Here is a 24,583-nt window from a genome sequence, read left to right as displayed (position 1 = left end):
GCTCTGAGCTGCTTATTCAGCTGGCAGTAATAAAAGTCAAGCTCATTAACAGCAGCCTTCCAGAGCAAAGTTTCTGCTTATCTCTGAGAAGCAACTAAGCATCTCCAAGATCCTTTTCACCATTGAAAAAATACAACTCCATTTACTTGGCACCTGCTTTTAATAGCAGTCCCAAGGCTTTACAACTACTTCCTTTTAAAATGTATTTTATCAACCTTGCTCAAATTATTTAGAAAATGAAAAGCAGCTACATCAAGGCAATAAGCTGCTTCCTCTATACGAGCTGAAATAAATTTCTATGGTCAGAGGCAGCACTTCAAGAGGCAGTCAGATAATGAGCACTTCTAAAGTAAACATTCAGGAAACAGTTTTTGTGCAACTCAAACAATACCTAACTGAGCACTGATGATAATTTTACACAGCCTTTAATTTTTTTTTTCAAACAGACAAGAAACATGGAGTGTTATTAAACATGTTATAAGCATATGTAACGGAAGCATACTGTTATCTTAGACACATTGGGCAATTTTATGTTCTCCAACTTGAAAATTGCACAACTGAGGGAGTATGAGTGAAATACTAAAAATGGAATTTAACCATGGTTTAAGAAGGCTTTCTATCTCCCCTTCTCATTGAAGTTACAGCAGTGTTACTGAAGGCATTAGTAACCACCAAATGAAGGAAACAACTTTAACAACTTCATTGAGGATGTGCAGATTTTTGGTAATTTACTTATTAAATAATCAAGTTATTAAATACTGCACATGTGCAGTAGAAATTCTTGTTTCTTTGTTTTTTAAACTATTGCTTTTAACAAACACAATTTCTCTTATGGCAAATGCAAGAACATGCAAAACCTGACTAAAAATCTCTCCACTACTCAGGCACACAAAGGAACCATGCAGATCGACTACACCTGCCTGCTCACGAGTCAGACGACAAAAGTAGGAAAAAAACTTTCAAAACACAAAGATTACTCTAGGCCAGACACCTACACCAGAAGTCCTTACCAACATTTAAGGGGTTAACCATCTTTCCATGACTCATCACATCATGTATCAACATGTAACCTTCCAAAACATCAACATGTTCCTTCCAAAAAAATCCCCACAAAACACACCCCATAAAGTCATAGCCCCCCCAACCATCCACGAGTATCAAGGTGTTGTAAAGAGCACAATGTCATGGCAGCAGCGTGGGCACCTCCTGTATGCTTTCAGGCTCAGAAAGCCCACAGACTAAAAATGAGAGCGCACACCTGGATAAAGATTTCTCATATTTGAAGCATTGGTGCCAAGTCTTATTAGCACACATGGAAATTCAAGGTAGCTCAAAGGATAAATGAGAGTTAATATTCTGCCACTGATAATGTGTGCATCCCATATTAGGGAGCTCCATACAGGTGATTCATAAATGCAGATGGTTTCCATCTTGATCTACCATACTGGGTCTGGCTGGGATGTTAACTTTCCCCGCAGCGGCCCATCCAGTGCTGTGCTCTGCACTTGTAGCTAGAACAGCAGTGGTATCACACCGGTGTTGTGTCTGCTGCTGAGCGCTGCTGGCACAGCTTCAGGACCTCTCCAACAAACCCCCATCCTCCCAAACAACCACTATGTGTATTGAGGCCCTGCTTCCTGGGACGCAGCCGAACATCACTCGTTATTGGAAGTGAGAGAATAACTGTGTTCTGTTTTTACTTCCATGTAGCCTTTCCTTGTTTTTCCCCTTTAATTATCCTGATCTCAAAACCTGAGCCTCCACAGACACACACCGATGTATTGTACTGCCTTCCCCAACCTCCTGTCCTCTGAGAAAGGGGAGTGAGAGCACAGTGTGGAGGAGCTGGAATTCAGCTGCCCATCAGTGTGAAACCACCACATTCACACATATTGTATCGAAGATTGTATTGTGTAGAAGTTTCTCTTTTATAAGCTATTGTTTTAGTATGTTTAACATAGAACTTTCAGAGGTTTCATGAGGCTTCACAAGCTCATTCTGCAGGTCAATCTTCTATTCTCCTTAAAGGCTGGGGAAAAAAGCACCAACATTGCTAATGGAAATAACAGTGAACTAGCAACAGAACTTTTAGAAATTCTACTCTGCTTTCATGCCCAGTTTTCTAAGTGATGAGAAACCCTCTTGTGAATTGACATTAACTTTATCTTCTTTCTCACCTACCTATTTCCTAACAAAGTTTCCTGATACTGTTCATAACGCCTAACACTCTCTTCCATCCATCTACGGCTTCCAAAAAGCAGAACTTATCTCAGAGCAGTCAACTCTTTTCTGCCTGTACAGTTTTCCAGATTTCCATGTCATTTGTGATTCTTATATTTCAGTAAACTATACAGCCCAAATACACAAGGCAGGCAAATAGCAAAGAAAAAGCTAATATTAAAAGGTGGTCCTGGTTCATAGGCATGGACAACAAAAAAAAAATGAGAGGTTAATTAACCATCTTATTTGATAATTGCAGCCTAGATTATTGTTGTACATATATTTAATTTTACTACTTGTACTCAGTAATTGAGTATTCTTGCACTGAAATTCTGCCGTGTCATATTTAAATATGCATATCAAATTTTCAGCATCACTGATTCACTAATTCTGAAAGCAAAGACCTATGAATATGAAAAGCATCAAAATTCAGTTCAAATCTTTCAAAACAGTCTTTCTATAGCTCCAATTTCCCATTGAGTATCAAATATCTTAAGAATATAAGATGCTGCACCATTTGTGCAGAATATTAAATCCATGGCTGAATTATAAAAAGTTAAGCCCAGCCCTACAAATACGCAGGATTACTGAACTGTGTATTACAACATAGGATTTTTATATTTCTGAGGCATTTCTGTAAAGCACATAACAGCAATCATGAATGCTTATTTCCTATTTCCTCAGTATAATCATAATTCAAGTCTAAAATGCCTCATCATGATACTTTTCCATTATAGGCAATGGCTATCATATTTCTCTTAAAACCGATTGAGAAAACTTTTTTTCCAGATCTTTTATTTAATTTAAACACACTAAACAATTTCAGAACATATTAAGAATAATTTGAGAGGAAAAAAAGATAGGTATCAGTATTAAGATTTTTGTACTCGTTGATATTCTGGCAAACAGTCAAAAAATTCCTTCACTGACCTTTAAGTTCTATGAACCATATGGTAAACTACTTGAAGCCAAGGTTTGACCTGGGTTTGTTTGTCGGAGTTCAAAATATAAACAGAGTTAAGGAGGGAAACGGTAATGAAAATGGTAACATCCCCTTCAGAGAAGTGACTTACCAGTTACCTCCACATTTGAGATGTTAAGAAACACTATAACACAGCATAGAGTAGGTTAATGAAAAAGATGAGTAAAAAACATTACGGTAATAATGAAAATATAGAAATCAGAAAAACAAAGACATCTAGAAATTAAACGTTTTAGTTGCCAGTTAACGACTACCTTCTCTGGAAAACAAACAGACCTGCTGCCCACGAAGAGAAGCATGTCTTTTAAAGGAAAAAAAAGATAAGCAAAACTGACTACCTGGCTTCTACAAATTACATAAATTGTTGCAGAAAATGAAATAGAAACAAAGTAAGAGGAGTGAAAACCTCAGGACTACCTCAACTACCAAAGAATAGAAAGCCAAAATTACAACATTAAGTATTCTGAATGGGAGGAAGGCTCCCTTACAGACAAGCCTGACAAATTTAAAGATTCAACACTATGCAAACCTAGTGCTCAATGCATAAAGTGCCTTCAAAGAATATTTCCTTCACAGATATTATCTCTGCATTATTTATTATGTGTTGCATAGTAATGATTGTAAACAGCCATTAACTTTCTGTATCTCAATACTTTTAATAAGCTTAGAGTTAACCAAGTTACCAAGAATCAGCTGAGCCACAGTAGCTGCACAGGGCAGTTGCAAGGCAGCAAAGTTTTCCTGGCCCACAGACACTTAAAGCTCGCATTGCTCACACAACTGTAAAAGACAAAACAACCTAAAGCAACAATTTAATGTATTTTGTACATTGCTACTTGTTCCTTTTGGCAACTTTACATTTTAAGTTAAAACTGAGGCACAAAATAGCTCGGAGGCCCAGGCTTCCTTACAGTCACGTGTAAATTAAAAAGCTACACCTATAGAATTAAAGTTAGCTGGTATTTATTAAAAAATATTTTTTATACCCATTTTATTCTCATTACTATTAACTTATTGCAGTAAGAAACACACACACACAAAAAAAAGGTCACTTATTGGCTGGATAGAAGATGCATGTCTACCAGAGAAGTCTCCTGCAGCAATTTGTGAACTGCATTTATTCACAACAGAATACAGTATTTTACCTCTACAGGTGGCCTGGAACTACAATGGAGTATGTTCTCCCCCATACTTTTCCAATGTACTCAGAGGAGCTGCACGATGAAAGGATTCTCATTTCTTTGCTGCTTTGACCAACTATTTTAAGTGCTTTGCAATGCTGTACTTCACATATATTGGTTGTGTGAAAGATATTCTGCTACCTAAGGTATAAACTGTTAGGAAAATTTTGAACATGCTATTTGTTGAATTCCAGCACTCGCTCATACGTCGATCTGAACTCTAATGCTCAACATGAAAAGCCATCCACAATACAGCTTTCTTCCTCAGGAACAGAACTTCAGGTCTGATCTGCCATATGAAAAATTAGACTAGAAGAGATATTAAATAACCTTCATTTTCAAAAAGAAAGCTCACCCATCATCATCTGATTTGTCTCATTAATTATTTGTAATTGAGTGTATCCTTACTGTTCTATGAAGACAGCTGGAACAATTTGTTCAAGGAGTGGGGAACACAATTAAAAGTGTCCTTCTATCAGCACAAACATGCTCAGAGCTGACCATTCTCATCTACTTCGGAGTTTGCCAGAGAACAGAGTGCTCAGAAACTCCGAAAAGACAACTCTAGAAAAGGGACAGAAAACATACTATTTGATGTCTCCCCTTCAAAAACATTAAGTCAAATATTAAAACGAAAAAGAAGTAAGGAATCTCCTGCTTTTATAAATCAAAACTTGTATACAGCCTAGAGAGATCTCTATTTAACTTGTTACATTTGACTGCTAAAATCCTCCGAACTATGAATTTATCAGCTCTGAGAAGGACTTAATATTTTTCAGCGTTTGATACCAAAACCAACATAAAGAAAAGCATTAAAAACTTATTTGAATTTTCAGCTCAGGTTTATCCCACTCCCTAAAAAGCCAGCATTTCTCACAAGGATGCCCAGCCCACATACTACAACTCCTTTCACATGCTGCACCTGCTGCACCAAACCTCTGCTCATCAATTTATCCCACATATTGCTCTGCATAAAGACACAGTAGTATACTTGAAACAGTCACCTAGCAGATTAACTTAAAGATAGTTTTGCTTTGGAAATGTGACTACCTGAGGCCAACTGCTTCTCTCTCCACAGAGCTTGCCCAGTGACTTTGCACTGACACGTTGCCTTTGGTAGCAAAATAAAATAACAGCTTTGAGTATGAGAAACATACAGGGAAAGGTTGGCAGATCTACTGCTTCCCAGCGCACCAACAAGCGTTAAGCTCCAAGAGACTCAGTGATGGACAATACAGACACAGCTTATTGACAACTGGAAATAAGGAGATGTGGAATCTGGCCTATAGAATTCCAGATGACTTATTAAAATCATGATTTTGCATCTTTCCATACCTTAGTATATTTTAAGGGCAACAGAAATTTATAGACAATATGCAGAGATAATTCATAACTATATATATACACACAACAGACAGAGATAACACAATACATATGAACTACACAACTTTGCTACCAAATTCTAGAGAGAGTTTGGTCAAAGACTGCCAATAGTCTTAATCATTGTCCCAAATTGCCTTGCTACACTATGCAACTCTTACATGTACTGATAGCAGACTTCATCACCTAGGAATCTTTACAGAATACACAAGTGGAGACATCCTGAACTCTGACTAGCAGCCTGCACAGTGTACCAGTGTCAGAAAGTGGTTGTTTTCTTAACAAAAAATTTGTTTCTCTCCAGACGTCCTTCTACATTTAAAACACATGTTCAAGCAACATGCAGTATTCTCAATGGAGTTTTACTCAAAGAGCCCGAAGTTCATATGCAGCTCAAGTATTTTAAAAAGATGATTATTCTTTCCTGAACAACTTCTCCTTTTTTTCCAGCCCCCAAAGTCTTCCTTGAATCTTTTTCTCCCTCCTTGGCTTGCAGCCAACAGCATTTATTCCCTCAAAGTGTTTTTTTGAGCTGTGATCTCAGACTGCAGAACCAGGTTTACATCCACAATTCATTTTACGAACATTTGTTTACAGAGAGCAGAACACTACTGTATTATTATAGTGAAAGGTATAATTTGTTTGAAATATCTTCCTTCTACCATTACCTGTGAGAATTTTATCCATGTTCCAGGCTTATTGTGTAGACAAAAAGCAGGCACTTATTAGCTCCAGGCACAAAACAAAGCAAAAACTGAAGAAAAGACAAGCTAACTTCTAAAAATAGAGAGAGAGAGCATGGACACTTTCACGTGGTGGAGAGCGCCTGACCAGGTACCAAATGCATACACAGCGCCGCCTGGATATGGTGCTGGCAGGGTAGGGTTAGCAAAGGAGTGCTCTGAGGGGATCGGGGAGAGTTTGAGAACAGGAGTCTCCATCCCCCTGCAGATTCACTGGGGTCTAGCTGAGCATTTTAGCTCCAGATCTGCAGCAGTGTGCAGAACACACAGAGCTGTGTTTCAGAAGAGAAAAAAAAAAAAAAAAAAGAAAAAAAAAAAAAAGACTGCTTTTCACTAAGATTTGTCTTCATACAGCAGGAAAAAAAAAATCTAAATTAGAAAGCATGATCACCTTACAATAAAATCAACCTAACAGCCCTGACAAGTTTCAGAGCAGGAGGGATATATTAAGCTATTCATACACAGAAACACAAAGCAGTTGATAACAGCAGAAAAAAAGTCAGTGAGCACTACAAGATAAGTTACTAGTAGGGGTAGCAAGGCACAGAAAGCAGAGCTGAGACACAAGCAACACACGCTGCTGTACCAACTACAGAAGACTAAACGTAATTAAAGCTTCCAATTTAAAATAAGAAGCACAGTGCTGCCAGGGATTGCTAACAGCACTCAATCTTTTAACTTAAAAATGCCATCATTTCTGGAGATTTTAAATAATGTACTTAAAGAGCATGGGAGAATGCAGGTAGCAGGTCAAGAAGATGGAAGGTAGATGAAAGAGTAAAATCGACAACAGAGAAAGGCACAAACTTATCTTATGGACATGCTTGCACAGAAGTGATGAGGTTTACCATAAAGATTAGCTGCATACGTTTAAAGAGCCTCAATGCTGATGCATCAGCCTTGGAAATTGGCCCCAGACAGCTGCTTGCTAACCCAGAGACCAAAGGACACCATGGCCCATGCTGACGTCTATTCAGAGCCAGGTAAGGACAGAGATCTGGATTTCTGCATAGGGATGTGAAGTGTGCACAAATGCTCCTGTACCACAGTAACATGATGGAAGTTCGCTTTCACAGAGCAGACAGGGAAAAAATATATTCTTTCCTGTCCAGTGCCGTTCCAGGTACTACCAATACCCCTGCTTTAATCCTAGCATTCAGCAAAATTAGTAAGGTCAATAAGCATATTTCACTTAAACTGTGAACTTTCACCGTACTTTGTTGTAAAGTACACCAACTACTTTGTTTTTTAATCTTTAATGAAGTACTTGAAGTTCTCCTTAAAATGCTGATACACACCTACAGAGTCCCACTGAGCCCCATCTGTGATCTGCACTCAGCTCTACTACTCCTGCTACACGCCCAACGACGGAAAAGGCCTGCTAACAGAGGGCACGCTAAGCAGCACCTTGTGGGCACACCCCAAGGCCAAATCAATGCCGCAGTTGGTTATCTCTGTACAGCCAGTCCCTGGACTCCGAGTTTTAAAACTGGCTGTCACCACAGACCTCATTACCTGAGCACGTGCTCCTTCTGCAAAACATACTAGTAAAATGGTAGCAGAGGCCCACAGCCACCTACTTTTGGCCTTGTCCTACCCCAGCATTGCTTTTGACTGCACCATTGCCACCTCCTCCCACCTCCGAGCTCCGAGGGACAGGCAGGAACAGCCGGTATGGCAGGGTTTGGGCAGGCCTGCAGAGCCCTCCTAGATGGGAGCTGCCATCGCCCACAGCTGCCAGGTACTTGATGTGAGCATCTAGGCTGCAGGTGTCCAGGGCTGAGGCCGTGCGGGAACAGGTGAGGCCCTGAAAAACTCCCCAGTTAGCGTCCCACAATGCCGAGATGAAGACCTGCTCTGGGAGCTGCGACTTAGCTCGTTACCTGTGCCATAAATAACCCTCAGCCTCAGTGATCTACCTGGAGATCTGCCTGCAGAGTGGCTAGAGGTACACAACCTAGAAGAAATTAAGTAGAAATACATAGAGTCTCTCAAAAAACATGTAAGAGTCTTTAAAGGAGAACAAGAAGTCATATTAAGGAAGAAGACTCAGAATAAGTAGGTCAGTTTGAAATACTGTGTCCCCTTTCACAGGACTTTCCACAAGTTTCTGAACTCCAATAAGCACTCCCTTATTTATTGACCTGAGAAGGCAAATACTACCCAAGGTCAGCAGTTTGGGGTTAGTTATACTGGGATGAGAAAGTGAAGAAGAAAAGTAGGTATGCAGCAAAACTACAAACACATTTCAGGCTTGACAAACAGAATTAAATTCAAAATTGTTCAAATGAAAGTTACCGCATGAATTTTCGAGCATAGCTTTCCCACTTTGAACATCATCACTAAAAGTCAGCAGCAGCACTCAATTTTCAGCAATTTTCAACGTAATAAGGACACAGCTGCCTCCTTTTTGCTTAAATAGCTGTTCTATTTCTGAAATGTGTAGAAGTTATGGTGTCTGGTTAGTAACTCCAGACCAGTTCAATTTATTTTGATCTACGCCTGCAAACTGAGACATGAAAGTAAAAGAGCAGGACTAGAAAGATATGCTACAGGAGAAGCTGCAGCTAAGGCAAGCATCCCACTTCAAAGGCCTTTAGATTAACAGCACTGAGGCAAAAAAAATGATCTGCCTCATATGGAAAAACAGTTGAGGGAAGGGGAAAAAATGTAGTAAAATTATTTTTAAAGGAATCAAGGACTTGCCCCTTTAGCCCTTTAAGAGCAAAACAACAAAGCACACAGTGTCCTTTTCTTTCTCCATTTATGAGAAAAGGTCTGTAGCAAATCTACAACATACCATCTATTTTGGATTTGAAAAAGAACAATAATTATAAAAAATATTTCAAGTGCATAGCTTTCCACTATTACTTGGAAAAAAAAGTTTCCTAGTCTAATCAAACACTCCCCTTGAGCTTACTCAACTCTGACAATGCTCGTTTTCCCACATAACAACTGCATGTTATCACTAACATTGCTATTTTCTTTCGTTTATACACACTGCTGACGAAGTACTCCTCCCTCAAAACTCAGCTCTGCAATTCCGTATTTTAAAATCTCATTACAAGTCTACAAAGAGATAGTATTTACTTTTTCTGTTTGCTTTAATCACTACAAAGGCAGACAGGCAAGAGGTCACTTATGTGAGTACCTTTTCTGAACCACAACAAAGATTCAGCTACCTTCAAAAAAGTGCAGGAATTTCAAATTCCACTTTTAGGACTGAGGGAGTTGTTCTGCAACACCCTTCTTTACAACAGATGACAGATTAAGATTGCATTGGCTTGGAGAGGTTTTATACAACTCATTTTAAACACATTGGTCATGTGAGTGCCAGAGTGTTTCCAAAGCATATTTGAGTGTCTTGCACATGAGCTACGAATTTCTGCCTTATTCAGTAAATTCTCAAATAGCAATCAATAGCATGGGTCAGAGCACGCAGCAGAAGAAACACAGCTCGGAAGACACGTGAGAATCGCAAAACACTAAGGGCATTGAGCCAGCAAATCTGCATTTCTGGATATGGATCTGCATTTCTGCATTTAAACTAGCACAGAATTGCAAGATGTCATTCTGTAATGATCAGCTGATACCGAAATTTCAAATAAAGTAACACCATGTCCCTTGAAGCATATGCAAAGCTTCTGTGAGCACAGAAGGCAGTAAGGAGAGATTACAGTAAGGGCACAAAGCTTGTATACCTTCACTGTTTCTGAAAAAAAAAGCTTCCCTCCCACAGCCACGTTCACATCTGCAAAGCAAACTCCAAAAGCTATTTTAGAGGATGTAGCCTACCCTAAAGAATGGTCAGACAAAAGAGGAGAGATTAGACTGATGCCTATCTAGGCTCAGCACTCATCTTCTATGCCCCGCTGAGCATTTTAAAACAGAACTAGCACAGGCTAACCTCGAACTTCTACCATGGGGGAGTCGGACATTCCCTTCCTTCAATACGCTGCTTCTGACAATAAAAAGGAATCAAGATGTGGAGCTGGGATGCTGAGAGGAACACAACATCTACTGAATTTATTTTTTAAAAAGTAATAAATGTAAGGTCTCCTTCAATGGACTGGTAAGACAACATTCAAGTGCTACATCCTCAAAGACACTTTCACTATCTTAGATGGACATATGAGCACTTACTTCATAGCCAATTTCTGCAGATTTTCAGACCTGATGGACATATAATAAACAGTAAATAAAAAACAGTGTTAAAATGCATGTTACAAATAATCAAATAATTATCCCCCTGTACTCGGCTCTGGTGAGGCCGCACCTCGAGTACTGTGTTCAGTTTTGGGCCCCTCGCTACAAGAAGGACATGGAGGTGCTTGAGCGAGTCCAGAGAAGGGCTACGAAGCTGGTGAGGGGCCTGGAGAACAAGTCTTACGAGGAGCGGCTGAGGGAGCTGGGCTTGTTCAGCCTGGAGAAAAGGAGGCTCAGGGGTGACCTTATCGCTCTCTACAGGTACCTCAAGGGAGGCTGTAGCGAGGTGGGGCTTGGTCTGTTCTCCCACGTGCCTGGTGACAGGACGAGGGGGAATGGGCTTAAGTTGCGCCAGGGGAGGTTTAGGTTGGATGTTAGGAAGAACTTCTTTACCGAAAGGGTTGTTAGACATTGGAACGGGCTGCCCAGGGAAGTGGTGGAGTCACCATCCCTGGAAGTCTTCAAAAGACGTTTAGATGTAGAGCTTAGGGATATGGTTTAGTGGGGACTGTTAGTGTTAGGTCAGAGGTTGGACTTGATGATCTTGAGGTCTCTTCCAACCTAGAAAATTCTGTGAAATTCTGTGAAATTCTGTAAATACACTCTGAAAATTAGGAATACAACACAAACTTAGCTACAATGTTATAAACACCTCACTAAAAATACAAAGGACTTGGAAGCTCCTGACAAGCTCAGTACATGGTAAGCTCTGTCCTGTGTTCAGTGGCCTGTTTACAAGAACTGACCTTCCTTTTTGTTTGCAACTTGGATCTCAACCAGAACACACATGAATAACGTAGCATTTCCTCGCAGAATGCCAGTTTCTTGTACATACTTTCAGCAGGATGGGAGAAAGCTCACAGGATACTTTTGTTTTGGCCTGGTTTCCCCCAGTATGTACTTTGTGGAGTTTGTAATATTGTTAGGCAGTCAGTTCTGTACCTCTCACCCACCTTTCATTATCCTTCCAGTCCTGCTCCCCATGTATCCTTTCCCTCTATCCTGCTGTGTCAGCAGCCAGTTCGTTAAGGAGCCGTCTTTCGCACTTTCTAATGTTTCCATTTCTGTGCAGATACTGAAGCAGCATTTCCCAAGGACACTCCAACCCAGAATACAGGTATAACAGAGACATGGCTTACTTACACCAGAAGAATATCAACCGTCCAAAACTTTCTCCTTTTTAAATTTAACAGGCACTACAGAAAAAGCCAGATTGTTTTCTAGACAGTTTGTTCCAGAACTGCATATCCACTGTGGTCAGGGTAAGAAGCTGTGAAATGGCAAAACCTGAGTACTGGGAAGATGTTCCACAATACACTTCTGACAAAGCTTCCAGGAGCACTTTTTTATACCAATACAGTGCAAAATATGAGAGATCACAAACAGTTTCTGCTCTTTTACTCTACTATATAACTGCAAAGTAACCAAACTCAACTACTATTTGCTGAGCATTCAGAGGATACATGAGTAATATATTAAGCTCTTCAACTGCATGCACCAAATATAGGAACATTTCTTTATTTTACCAAAGAACCAATTTCTGTTTCAGCCTGATTTCATTAGATGAAGGTATATGAAAACATATATCAAGTCTAAAGGAAATTCAGGAACATCTCAGAATAGGGAAGGAAGACAGAAAGGAGACAAAAACTCTATCAAAATGCTCAGGACTTGCATCATTCAGGGAGGGGACACTACTGAACCAACACAAGTGTAGAGCACTGCAAACCTACATCACACTTTATATGTAAAAGACTCACTTCAACAGATACTGACAAGAACTTTCCAAAGCAGCCCCGGATGCTTCTTATTCAGGGCCATAATGTGGCTTCGCCAGTAGAAAACTTCCACCAATTCCACTGAAACACTCCATTGGCTTATCCTCAGGAAAAGCTCAACTACTGTAAAACAAGCCTTGGCTTTCAAATCCCAAAGCAAAAGTGAATTTCAAGTAAAAAATCAAGAAAATAAGAACTAGGGAGTGTTAAAAACCACACAGCAACCAGTGCTAATCACTGTACAAACCCATTCATTTTGCAGAATAAACCTTCCCTTCCATCACAGCCAGTCCTTAAACCCTCAGTTCTGATGGAATCAAATTCATGAAAGACTTTCTCAACTACCCTGCACATGATTTGATTTTAATCAGTCAGACAAAATGTGGAAACCACGTGGGAAGCAGTATCAAGTATTGCAGTTTCTTATCAAAGATCTGCTGTTCCTTACCATCATACAAGAAATATTAAGCAAAACAGACAGCTCCACATACTTATACTTAATACTACAAAAACCATTCCAGTGGCTGAAGAGACAGAGGCAGAATCTTGAAGCCCTGTGCTAGAAGAAGAAAATTTAATCTCATTGGAGGCTTTTGAATGCTGCTTATTCAGGATTGACGTTTGTGTATAAAAAGAGATGGCAGAACAATAAACGAGAACTACAAGCTCAATAAACAGGATATCACGTACACTTTTTATTGCTTCATCTGCAAGTCTATGTTCTCTAGAACAACAAATTTTAAGGAAAAATATTTAAATGCTGACAGTTTCAGCAATCTGTTTTTAATATAAAGCACATTACTTGGACAACAGCATACAAAGTCTTATAAAGTCCACAATTAACAACACATCCTGGTAGTTTTTAACGTATTGAACGCTATCTTCATGAACATACACAGAGATAAGCATGCCATTCCAGCCACAGCAGCTGCTTTGATTCATGTTTTTGAAATGCTTAAAATTCTTCAAATATACGTACACTGCAAAAATAAGATGCGGTGACGCCACAAATCTCAGAATAACCAGCACCAGCCTACTAGCTGTGCTGCTCCTAAACATGACCAGGCAGCAGCATGGGCTCGACAGGAGGTAGCTCGCAGAAGAGACCACAAGTATCTTCCCTTTTGCTAGTGAACAATAAGCCTCTGCTGTATCTTCAGCATCATCAGTAACTGTGAAGCTTACCATACACTTACCAGAAGCATACAGAAATATTTCAGACACATTTCCACTGTTGGGCTGATACACCTCAAAACAGGTACAGTACAATTAATAAACTCCAAAATATATTAATGGCTTAATCTGTCAAAAGATTAGTTGAGGTATAAGTCTTTGTCCTGAGCTGTAACACCCAAATATCAAATAAGTGACTCCAGGATAACATCATTAGTGACTAGGGGCTAACAACATACGATACCCCTATGGTGATCTATGTGAAACAAGAGTACATTTAGGTTACCTCCTAGAGGAAAAGTTACACCTCACAAGTCACTAACTTAACACCTGAGGAAGATGTAGCTGTATTTGCTAGGCATGTACATGCCTGAGGATGTTTCTGCCTAGGATATAACAAAACATCAAATAGGGGTTGAGGCTGATGACTAGGAATTTATTAGTTCAGGAAATGGCTATGAATTTCATTAGACTGATGACCTAGATTAGACTGATTAGACCTGATGGCTGCTTTTTCTTTAAAAAAATGATAGTTGGCTTTTAATCTAAAATAAAACCATAACTGTAGAAGTTAATTAGCACTAACCAGCACAACAAGCCATTCATTCACTTTTCTCCAAAACAGTAAATGAAATGAAGGGACACTCTCCCATGGAATTAATAACAGCTTATCCAACTCCTAATGTTCACCGGCACAGATTATTTTGAGCTTATGTCACTGATTTGTGACCCCTGTCAGCAATATATTTTTCTGATTGACAATTTACCGTATGAAGGTCAATCTGCTTGTTGTGCACTTCCTGAGCTCCTCCCTCAGCTCCCAGACATTGTCCAACACACACCACAGAGGAATCATGAAGATACTACACAAGACATTACAAACCTCAAACTCTGATGCCCAACTTCCTATCAGCACAGGAAGTCACATACTGATGGAACAAGCTCATATGCCTTCAACTGTCTCTCGTAAAAAGAGACACAGCAGCATTACTTCCAGGCAACAGCACGACTGTTTTAGTTAACACGGTGCTTCAGGTCTCAAGTTAATTTGCTGCTGAGTCCTGCGGAGCAAATCATTGCTCAGTAGGGGCCTTTTCTTTGCAGGCTGCACTTACTGAGCACGTACAATTCACTGTCTCCAGCCGACACTTTGACACTTCTGTAGCGCCCGCTCCACTCTCTGCAGTTGTTCACAGGCATCCTTACAAAACACGAGGAATTAAGCAATTGGAGAACTTATTCAGTTAAGCAACAGAATCTGCACAGCGCCGCTGCAGCAGCTGGCATTTCACTAGAGTAGGCAGTAATTGTTTCCATGAATAGACTCGCACCACGGCCAGGCCAGGCCAAATAAGCAGAGCCACCCCAGGACTTTCCCACCACTGCACACAGCCTTTCCATGCGAGAGACATGGCAATGCAGCCAGGGGCAGTTGCCCTTCCTGCTACTCAGTTTGCCCCCAGCTTCAGAGAAAGAAAGGACTTCAAACATGGTAATGTCTCACAAACACAGCAGCAACGAGTACTTTTTGTCAGTTTAAAGATTTAGCTCTAATCTTATTACTACAAGTATCGCCACGACGGCTCCCTCGATGACAGATGCCTGCCTGTGCCTGCTGCACTGCAGGCCTGAGACAAGGAATTCACTTCATCACCACAAACATGTGCAAAGATTTGCAGCCCAGTGCCCTGCAATACACAGCCCTAACCTGAACGGATGCTTGTGCGTGCTGCTTCTCTCTGAGCAGGAGTTTGGTGGAGCAGGGACTTCATTAGCACTTGCTGAAGTATCTTGGATCTAGGCCCCACCAGTGCAATACATTTACAACTACCACCTAACTTTAAATGCATCAACAGCTACAATTTTTAAGTCTGAAACTTGACCATACGCACATTTAATAAGCATACTAGATGCACAGAGCAAAGGTGATCTTGTAGAGACAGTCTTCTTCCTTTGAAAAGGAATTTATACCACGAGGGGTAAGCAAAATGAAAACGGGTAAAGGAGGTGAAACTACAGCTTTTCCTTCAGCCCAATCTCCCCAGAGAAAAGGGCAAACAGAAATCCATTTGAAAAGAGCGGCTGTTTTTTTTAAATTCATAATTTCAATAAACAACTTGTTCAAGGTGTACTGAATAGGAATCCAGATCTCAAAAAACATTTCCAGTCACAATAATAGATAAATGTACATGTACCTGCCCCTTCTAAACACAGAAGCAAAACATGTCTGGAAGGCCGGCTAACTTATCTAGGAAATCTTTTCACGTTCTACTGTGTGGGCATTTCTAACGTCATAAAAAATAGACAAAACAGACACGTTGAAGGTGAACCCAGTTTTACTGTATGCTGAGTATCGTTTTCAAGTATAACTGCATAGCAGTCCAGAAAGCAGGGAATGCCTACAAAGCAATGATTGCCTAAGCATGGTATTATCAAAAACAGTATTCCTTCTCTTCAAGCTCGTTATTTCTGCTCTGAAATACTGCCAGCTACATACTACTAGCAGCATACCCACAGTCTCAACAGCGTCCAGTGGTAGTTTCCTCTAGCAATGCCTTTTCAAGACCAAAGGGTCCCGACAGCTGCCTGGATTATGAACATGGCAAGGTAACAGGTGTTCCACGTACCCGTGGCTCAGGCAACCTTAGAAAGAACTTAGAGCCATGCCTCAAATTAATAATCCAAAATACATGGAAAATCCAAAATACATGGTATTCAGCACACAGGAATTTGAAACCAAGAGTTAGAATGGTGGTTTCATGGAACTGCATCTAGTATCCCACCTGCGGCATGAGTAACAGCAATGCGCAAATGGTTCTGAAATGACATTTGCCAGCCATACATTTTATCACTCAAACACACCTCTTCGACAAAGATTCAAAGTTAACAATTCACATCCTGAACATTGATGTCGAACAGGAAGCTAACTGAAGAGGTCAAAGTCAGATTGCTTTTACAATTTCCCCTAGACAAAGATAAAGGTTGCTGCCTGCTGTTGTTTCACCACCTAGCTCAGGTGAAAATTGAGAGTAGATGCATCAAGGACACAATCTTCTTGATTGTGCCTTCAGATACAGAAATAATTAGCGGTTGTCCTGTTTCAGCTTCCTAAAGTTCCAGTTTGAAACAGTGACCATTACCAGAAACACACATCCTCTCCCTGCAACTGTGCTCCTCTCTCATCTCTGATGCTGTTCAAAACATGTCAAAAAAAAAAAAAAAAAAAAAAAGCATCACAGCAACCATGTGAAGGACCATTAAAGACCATTCAAAATATTGTTTTCCCCAAGGTGGGGAGGAGGCAACAACTGCTTTCTGGAAACAAGAATTTTAGGACACACTAACTAGGAATAAAATCTGGTTTTAATCCTAGTTAGCATGTCCTACATAATCAAATCATTATCTTTGGAAGCATCACAACCTACAAGAGCTAGATAGACCCCATACACATACCTGCTCCCAGCTATTGGTTTTATTAAAGTGCTTAAACCTACTGAAAAAAAAAAAATATATATATATATATATATATATTCTGCCACTCTGAGTAATTTAAAGATATAAGAGTTTTACGTAAGTATAATTTGGCATTGTGGCTATTAGTCTGTTATGGAAGTAATGATGGCAGAAGATTGAACAAGCAAGTCCTAAAATATTAAAAAAAAAAAAAAAAAGAGAAAAAAAAAAAAAAAACTTTCTGAGGAAAGTGGTAAGTTTAAGTTTAGCTCCACAATCTGCTGATTTCTTTCTTATTTTTTGACCCAAGATCTTTAATAAGGCAAAGTTTGCAGAAGGCTACTGTGCTTTAAGGTAATGAATTGCCCAACAGATGCCTTCTGCTTAGTCAAAACTACAGTTGAAACAGTATTGCAATTCTACTGTCTCTGTACTTCATTAGTTCTGTCAATACAAATCCTCTGTTTACTAACAACGGAAAGATCATGCCATGAACTGTAGTCAGGGAAGCAAAATAAACTTTTCAGATCCTACGTGTTTAAAAAGTGTAGCTGAAAGGCAAGGTTGGATGGAGGAAAGCCTGTTTCGACAGTCAAAAGTACAGGTGGCACCTGGCAAAACCTGATTTGTCCTACTAAAAGAGTAGCATCTCTAACATCAGGAGAAACCTTTGACAGACCTAGAGAGGGGTGTGATATTTCCATTGTAAATAATAATTACCCAGATATTTTGAAAGACTGTCTGTAAGCTCATGCTCTAATTATTTTGTAGTTACAATTTAATGCGTTTCTTAATGCCAGCCAGATTCAAACATTTATAGCACGACAGTAAGACGTATACTACTATAGGCTTTGAAACAATTCCAATTCTTAAAAGAGTATTAGTTGGAATAACTATTTCAGAAATAAGAGTGTACTTGGATAAAGCAAATTCAGATTCCTGGGTGAAGACAGAAAAAAAAATCACAGGGTTCCCAGAAATACAAGACATTATTTCCTTCTGGGAAGGAAGAGAAATCCATACCAATCTCGGGGGGGAAAATGTATGGAAAACCAACAAAGTAACAAAAACAACACAGAAACACACTTAGGCAGACATAAAGCAAATTAATGCTACTAGTAACATTAAAACAAGCGCTAAAGGCATGAAGTCCAACAAATCAACTTAGAAAATCTTTGCTAGCACCACAGAATATACCTGATACCAGCTAAGGAAAACTGGTTCTTTCTGAACTGTCCGCACTTCCTACGGTCAGTAAAGATTTTCCCATCTTTCAGACTCAGCTTGTTAGGTTTTACTATTTTTTGTTTTGTCTTCTTTGTTAGTTTAGAATCCTAGAACTGTTTGCCTGTAGGGAATGAAAGGCCTGCCGTTTATAAAAAGATAAAACATTTAATAGCAATTACCATTTTGTAGCTGTGTTTGTTAAGGTACAGATGCTGTGTGGTCTAGTTGTTAGAAGAAGAATTGAGAACCCAGATCTAACTTATATAACACCAATACAAACTAATACAAAAGTGGAAGCTGAATAAGTGACAGCACTGTCTTGGATTTTAGGCATTTTTGCCACTTGTTAAACTGTCATAACTTGTCTGTCTAAAATCCTTCAGAAGTATCTGTAATAAAATGTAGAGATCTATTAACAGGACGCATCTGAAATTAGATCTAATTTTAAAACTCCTTACAAAATTGGAAAAAAATAGTAAGATTTGATCTTCCAAAACTTAAAGTTTGCTTTTGGATGAACAGCACTTTAATAATTATAACAGATATCTAATTTTACTTTAGAAAATTCCACCAATACATCTAAAAGTACAACTAAGAACACAAAGCAAATAAAGAGCATGGTCCTGAACTCCCCTCTCCCCCCTCCTCACCCCCCAACAACTACGGTTTCTCTGCTTCAGCTCAATTAAGAAAAGCAGCCCTGGAAACCAAGTTTGCTTTAGAAGGCTACTTATTCTAATTCCAAAGCACAGCACAAACTTGTACTTTCATTCCTCTAGAAAAAAACGAAATCTCCATATAAAAAGAAAAATGTAAAAGAGACTAAACAGAATATTAAAATAATGCAATATAGCACAGAAAGACCAGTTAATCAGCCAACAAGGGAAGTAATTTTTGCAATGACACGGTTGCTCTGAAAGAAGAAATCCAGTTGAGCTATATAAAAACAAGCTACACAAAGAAAACCAAAAATCCATTTGACATCTCTAACCCTGTCAAGGCACCAGTCCAAGTACAAGCAGCAACTACTCAGCAATTCAGAGCCAGTCTATATAGACGTTTTATTTGGGTACACACAGAAGAAGAATAGAATTCATTCTTCATCATGAGAATTAAACTCTATCTTGACGGGAAAAAAATAAAACAGAAATCAACAGTTTAACACTGAAAAAAAATAAGGAACTTCACAAGGCACTAGATGGCCATTAGCCATCTCAACAGCCTCCACACAATCTCTGCCATTTAGAAGGTACCCAAACCATATTTCTGCATCAGCGTGAGTTACTTCCGATCAGCATTTCCAATCCTCTCACGTCATGCAGTTGCTTCCTTCTAACACACAAGTTAAACATTCAACAGCCAGCCAAGTTCCACCCTCACAGTGGGCTGGCTGCAAGCAGGGCAGCTATCACCTGCCAACACTGCTATCAATAACGAGGTTGCACACAAGTGTCACAACTCACCCGTAAGGCTCTTGGCACACAATCAGAAGCCAACTCAAACTCGGTAAGAGATTATATATTATTTTTTTTACAGGTATTAAAGCCAGACAAACGCAAAACACAATCTCTCAAAAGAGTCACTGCATTGTCTCCCTGAATACCTGCAGCCAACACACACAACGTTGCACTTTGTACCTGTCAAATCCACTCACTTTAAAGAGTCGATATTATTCTTAGTACAGCAGCGTTGTGATGGACACCATATATGCATATATACATTAGAAAAAGCATACTTCCTAAAATAGTCTCAAGAAAAACAAGATTTCCATTTTACAGATGGGATGCAAGGCGCACAGAGCCAGCACGACTTGTAGATCGTACAGTCTATGAAAGGGACTGGAAACGAGCACAGATCTTTCAAGACCCAGGCCAACACATTAGCCATAACAACGACTCTGAAGACAATGCAGGTTGGATTTAAGTTCAATTTGCACGATTATATCTTTATTCCAGTATTCAGATTAACGTGAGAGGGCCTTTGCATCTTGGACATGAAAGAACAGAAAAGGTGTAGACCTTTCCTGCTGGAAACCTATAAAAGCCATGACATTGCCTTTGAAAAAAAAATACCAACAAATCCTCACGCTAATTTTCATAGCTATTACAACCTCACAGATATTTTAAATAAAACCTTAAGTAGCAAGAATTTGTTCAGATGAAAATCTCTATAATCATGCAAATGAATTCACACTCCTTGGCATTAAAAATATTTAACAGATCAACCGAGTTGAGCTGTCAACAGGTAATCAAAGAGATAAGCAAACAACTTAACTATTCCCCTCGTGCCTCCCCGTCTTTCCCCACACTCCCTCAAAGGAAAGAAATCTTTTCCTGTTCTGATCTATTTTTACAGGCCAGTGCATTGGTATTTTGGACTATTTCCAAGGGTATTCTTCAGCGGGGCATCACAACTAGACGCCAGATTTCCAAATTATTTAAGTGTATTCTCAGACTATTCCACGTGACGGCAACTGAATTAATAAAGGAACTGGTAATCACCAAATGTAAGTATGTTAAAACTCAGCAAACAAAAAATACCATCGCTAGGACAACGTCTGAATTCTGCTTCTTGTTTCCACAAAGGTTACACGGAGTCACCAGCAGCCTGCGCTTAAGGGAAATTCCTGGGAGCAGCAGCGTGCGCGGTCGGTGTCCGTCCATCCACCCTCACCTAAGCGACGGCTCATTTTTTGAGCATTTACCCAGGAATTGGCTTGCAGGCTCGGGAGGCTAACAGCGATCTGCACCTCCCTTTGGGCGCCTCCAGCTGCCCGCAGGACACAAAGCTGAGGTCCGGGGGAGCCCTGTGCCCTCCGACGGCCGCCCCTGCCCCTCGCAGACCCCGAGGGGGGGGGGGGGGGGTCAGTTTTGGCCCCGCTTCTCACCTCTCTCCCTGCTTGGCGTTGGAAGGCGGCGGGTGCAGCACCGTCTGGTTCCCCTCCATCTCCACGATGCACTTGGTGTTCAGCTCCAGCTCTGCAAGGAGAGGCGGCGGGGGATGAACGGGCGGCCGGGACGCCCCCCGACATCCCCCCGGGGGGTCGGGAGGGGATCCGGGGGGGGCATGAGAGGGTCGGGGGGTGGGGGGGGGAAGGAGCTTGCTCAGCCCCCTGGCCGCAAAGGGAGGCGCGGGGAGGAGCCGGTTACCTCTCCTGTTCATGGGCCGGACCCTGACGGCGACCTTCACCTTGGTGTCCGACATGGTTCCCCCGGGGGGCGGCGGGCGGGCGGGCGGCCCCCCTCAGCGGCACCTCGCAGCCGGGCAGCGCCGCGCACAGCGACCCCGCGCAGCGCCAGCGTCCATGCCGGGGGAGGGAGGAGGAGGAGGAGGAGGAGGAGGGAAGAAAGAGGAGGAGGGCCCGGCGGCGGCGGCGCAGCCCCACAGCCGCCTCCCCGCTCAGCCGCGGCCGGCCCCGACCCTCAGCGAGCCCCCTGCCGCCATTTTCCGCCGCCTCCCGCCCGCAGCGGCCCCGCCGCCGGGCAGCCGCGGAAACACCCGAGCGGCTTCGGCACCGGGAGGGGAGGGGGGAGTAGGGAGGAGTGGAGGAAGGGGGGGGGGGGGGACGGAAACACCCGAGCGGCTTCGGCAGACACGGAGGGAGGGGGAGGAGGGGGTTGGCTGCCCCCCTCGGGCAGCGGCCCAGTGAGCATGCGCGACGGGGGCCGCGCCTTGTAGTGGCGCTAGAAGGCAGGGAGGTGTCGCTGTGGTGCACGGCGCGCATGCGCGCTGCGGGAGGGGGAAGCCGGGCGGTGCGCTTTGCCCTCACTTTGCCCGCCGTCGCTTGAGGCGCGGGGGTGGGACGCCTCAACGGCGGCGGGTGGCCGTTAAACGGTCACTGAGCTACATGCTCTTCCCGTCTTGCTCTTGTTTTGTTTTAACGGTGTGTGCTCATCAAGGGTGTGCTCGCTTTCCTCAGAGAAAGACGAAAGACCCCCAAAATGGGGGAGTGGGCAGTGGAAGAGTGAAAAAACGGGGGAAAATAGGGCTTTGTGGGCAACGAAAGGGCTGTGAGGGAGCCCGGGCAGCGCCCAGAGCCCAGCGTGAGGTGCACAGCATAGCATGGGGGCAGGCAAGGGGGTCTGAAAATTTGTGCTATTATCACAAAGGAACCTGGTCATCCTACTGGAGAGCAAGTTACATGGACTTTGGGAAAGGTCACAAGGAGGAATCCACAAACTGCCCAGAACAAAATACTGACCTCTAGGGAATTCTAGAACAAAAGATGCACCATTATCATAGAATCAGGGAATGTCTCAGGTTGGAAGGGACCTTAAAGACCACCCGGTTCCAACCCCCTGCCATGGGCAGGGACACCTCCCACCAGACCAGGCTGCCCAAAGCCCCATCCAGCCTGGCCTTGAGCACCTCCAGGGATGGGGCATCCACAGCTGCTCTGGGCAGCCTATGCCAGTGCCTCACAACCCTCTGAGTAAAGAATTTCCTCCTAATTTCTAATCTAAATGTACCCTCCTTCAGTTTTAAACCATCCCCCCCTTTTCCTATCATTACCTGCCCAAGCAAAAAGTCACTGTCCATCATTTCTATAAGCCCTCTTTATTGAAAAGCTGCAGTGAGGTCACCCCAGAGCTTTCTCTTCTGCAGGCTGAACATCCCCAGCTCTCTCAGCCTTTCTTCACAGGAGAGGTGCTCCAGCCCTCTGAGTAACTTTGTAGCCCTCCTCTGGCCCCGCTCTAACAGCCCCACATCCTTCTTGTGCTGGGGGCCCCAGACCTGGACACATGCTCCAAGTGGGTCCTCACAAGGACAGAGCAGAGGGGGACAATCACCTCCCTCACCCTTCTGGCCACCCCTCTGTTGATGCAGCCCAGGATGCAGTTGGCCTTCTGGGCTGCAAGCACACACTGCTGGCTCTTGTCGAACTTTTGATCCACCTGAACCCCCCCAGGTCCTTCTCTGGAGGGCTGCTTTCAAGTGCAGCACCTTGCACTTGGGCTTGTTGAACCTCATTAGGTTCACATGGGCACACTTCTCAATCTTGTCCAGGTCCCTTTGGATGGCATCCCTTCCTTCTGTTGTATCAACTGCACCGCTCAGCTTGGTGCCATCTGCAAACTTGCTGAGGGTGCACTCCACTCAATCCCACTGTCTATGCCAAGTTGATCAAGTCAAAAATACTGAATTGCCTGTTGTGTTCGTGGTGCTAGCACTGATGCCCCAGGTGAGCTGTGTTTTACACCTCTGGAAGGCTTGCAATCAGTGCTACCTTGGTGCTAGACATGACAGAAAAGCAGAAACTGCCCCATTCCCAGGCTGGAATTTGTGTCCTTTGAAAAGGGCTGTCTGTGAAACACAGAGCCTGCTCAAATGGAGCTGCTTTTCCAAACAACTGACAATTGTTAACAAGTGCCTGCCCAAATACCACAGGAGAGAGTTGTGTCCATTCACTAACAGTGAACTCAACATCAGGGAAAAGCATTATAAACAGCAATGAATTATCCCTGCAACCATGAGCTCCAAGGATGGCCACGCTTTCAATGAATAAGCCAAGAAAGATGTTTAGTAAAACTGCAATAGGCTTATGATCTCAGGACAGCCTTCCTTTTGAAGTATCTTGTTAAAACTTTGTTTTCACCCCAAAAGTGTTTCCTTAGCTTCAGGAAAATATTTTCCAAAGAATCAATCCTTATTGTCTAATGCAACTAACTGGCAGGAATCCCAGACGCAGAATCAGTGATATCTGTAACATTTTGCTTACTGAAAAGACAGGCTAAAATCCAACTGGGATTATTCTGTCTACTTTGGGGCTAAGCTACTGCAGGGAGAATGGACTAAACAAAAAATGACGGATAAATAGCTGCACTGAGAAACAGCAGACCTTTCAAAAAGAGGTAAAAACGGCTGATGGTGCCGCGAAGGCACGTCCCACCCCGCCACCTGGCACATCAGCCAGAAGAGCCCTGCAAAGGGACTCAGAAGAGCTGTGAGCAGAAAGAAGCCTGGAAGTAGATCCTGTTGCCCCTGAATAGCCAGTGGTCCGAGGACTGATTAAAGGAAATGTGAGACACGCACTCGGTGTGGTGAGAGGGAGACTTCACCAACAGAGCTGGGTATCTGAAGAACGTCACTAGCAGAAGCTGGCACACACAGATTTCTTGCCTGTGGAAGAAGGCATCAGGAATGAAGTTTGTTATGAAATGCATCAGAAGTATGTGGTTCAACCAGGAAAGAAAAGGAGAGGTGTTGAAATGAGACATCCTACATATGACTGTAGACTGT

General features: G+C 42.1%; 1 protein-coding gene across 7 annotated transcripts in view; it reads right to left on the bottom strand.

Annotated features, from left to right (window-relative positions):
- Window positions 1-21,871, bottom strand: part of KIF13A (kinesin family member 13A) — a 125,951-nt gene extending 104,080 nt beyond the window's left edge. For 4 of the 7 annotated variants that reach the window (XM_035316820.1, XM_035316821.1, XM_035316822.1 and 1 more), the window contains exons 1-2: window positions 21,493-21,869; window positions 21,231-21,321 (exon numbers count right to left, since the gene is read on the bottom strand). In XM_035316820.1, the coding sequence (XP_035172711.1) occupies window positions 21,231-21,321; window positions 21,493-21,547 (146 nt within the window). In that variant the 5' untranslated portion in view covers window positions 21,548-21,869. Of the gene's footprint in view, window positions 1-21,230; window positions 21,322-21,492 lie in introns of all 7 variants that reach the window. The other 3 variants (XM_035316825.1, XM_035316826.1, XM_035316824.1) reach the window with 3 other exon arrangements.
- Between the last annotated feature and the right edge of the window lie 2,712 nt (window positions 21,872-24,583).

This window comes from Oxyura jamaicensis, chromosome 2 (assembly GCF_011077185.1).
Source record: "Oxyura jamaicensis isolate SHBP4307 breed ruddy duck chromosome 2, BPBGC_Ojam_1.0, whole genome shotgun sequence".
NCBI lineage: Eukaryota > Metazoa > Chordata > Aves > Anseriformes > Anatidae > Oxyura > Oxyura jamaicensis.
The sequence above is the reverse complement of the archived record's forward strand: the minus strand, read 5'-3'. Positions and strand labels throughout refer to the sequence as shown.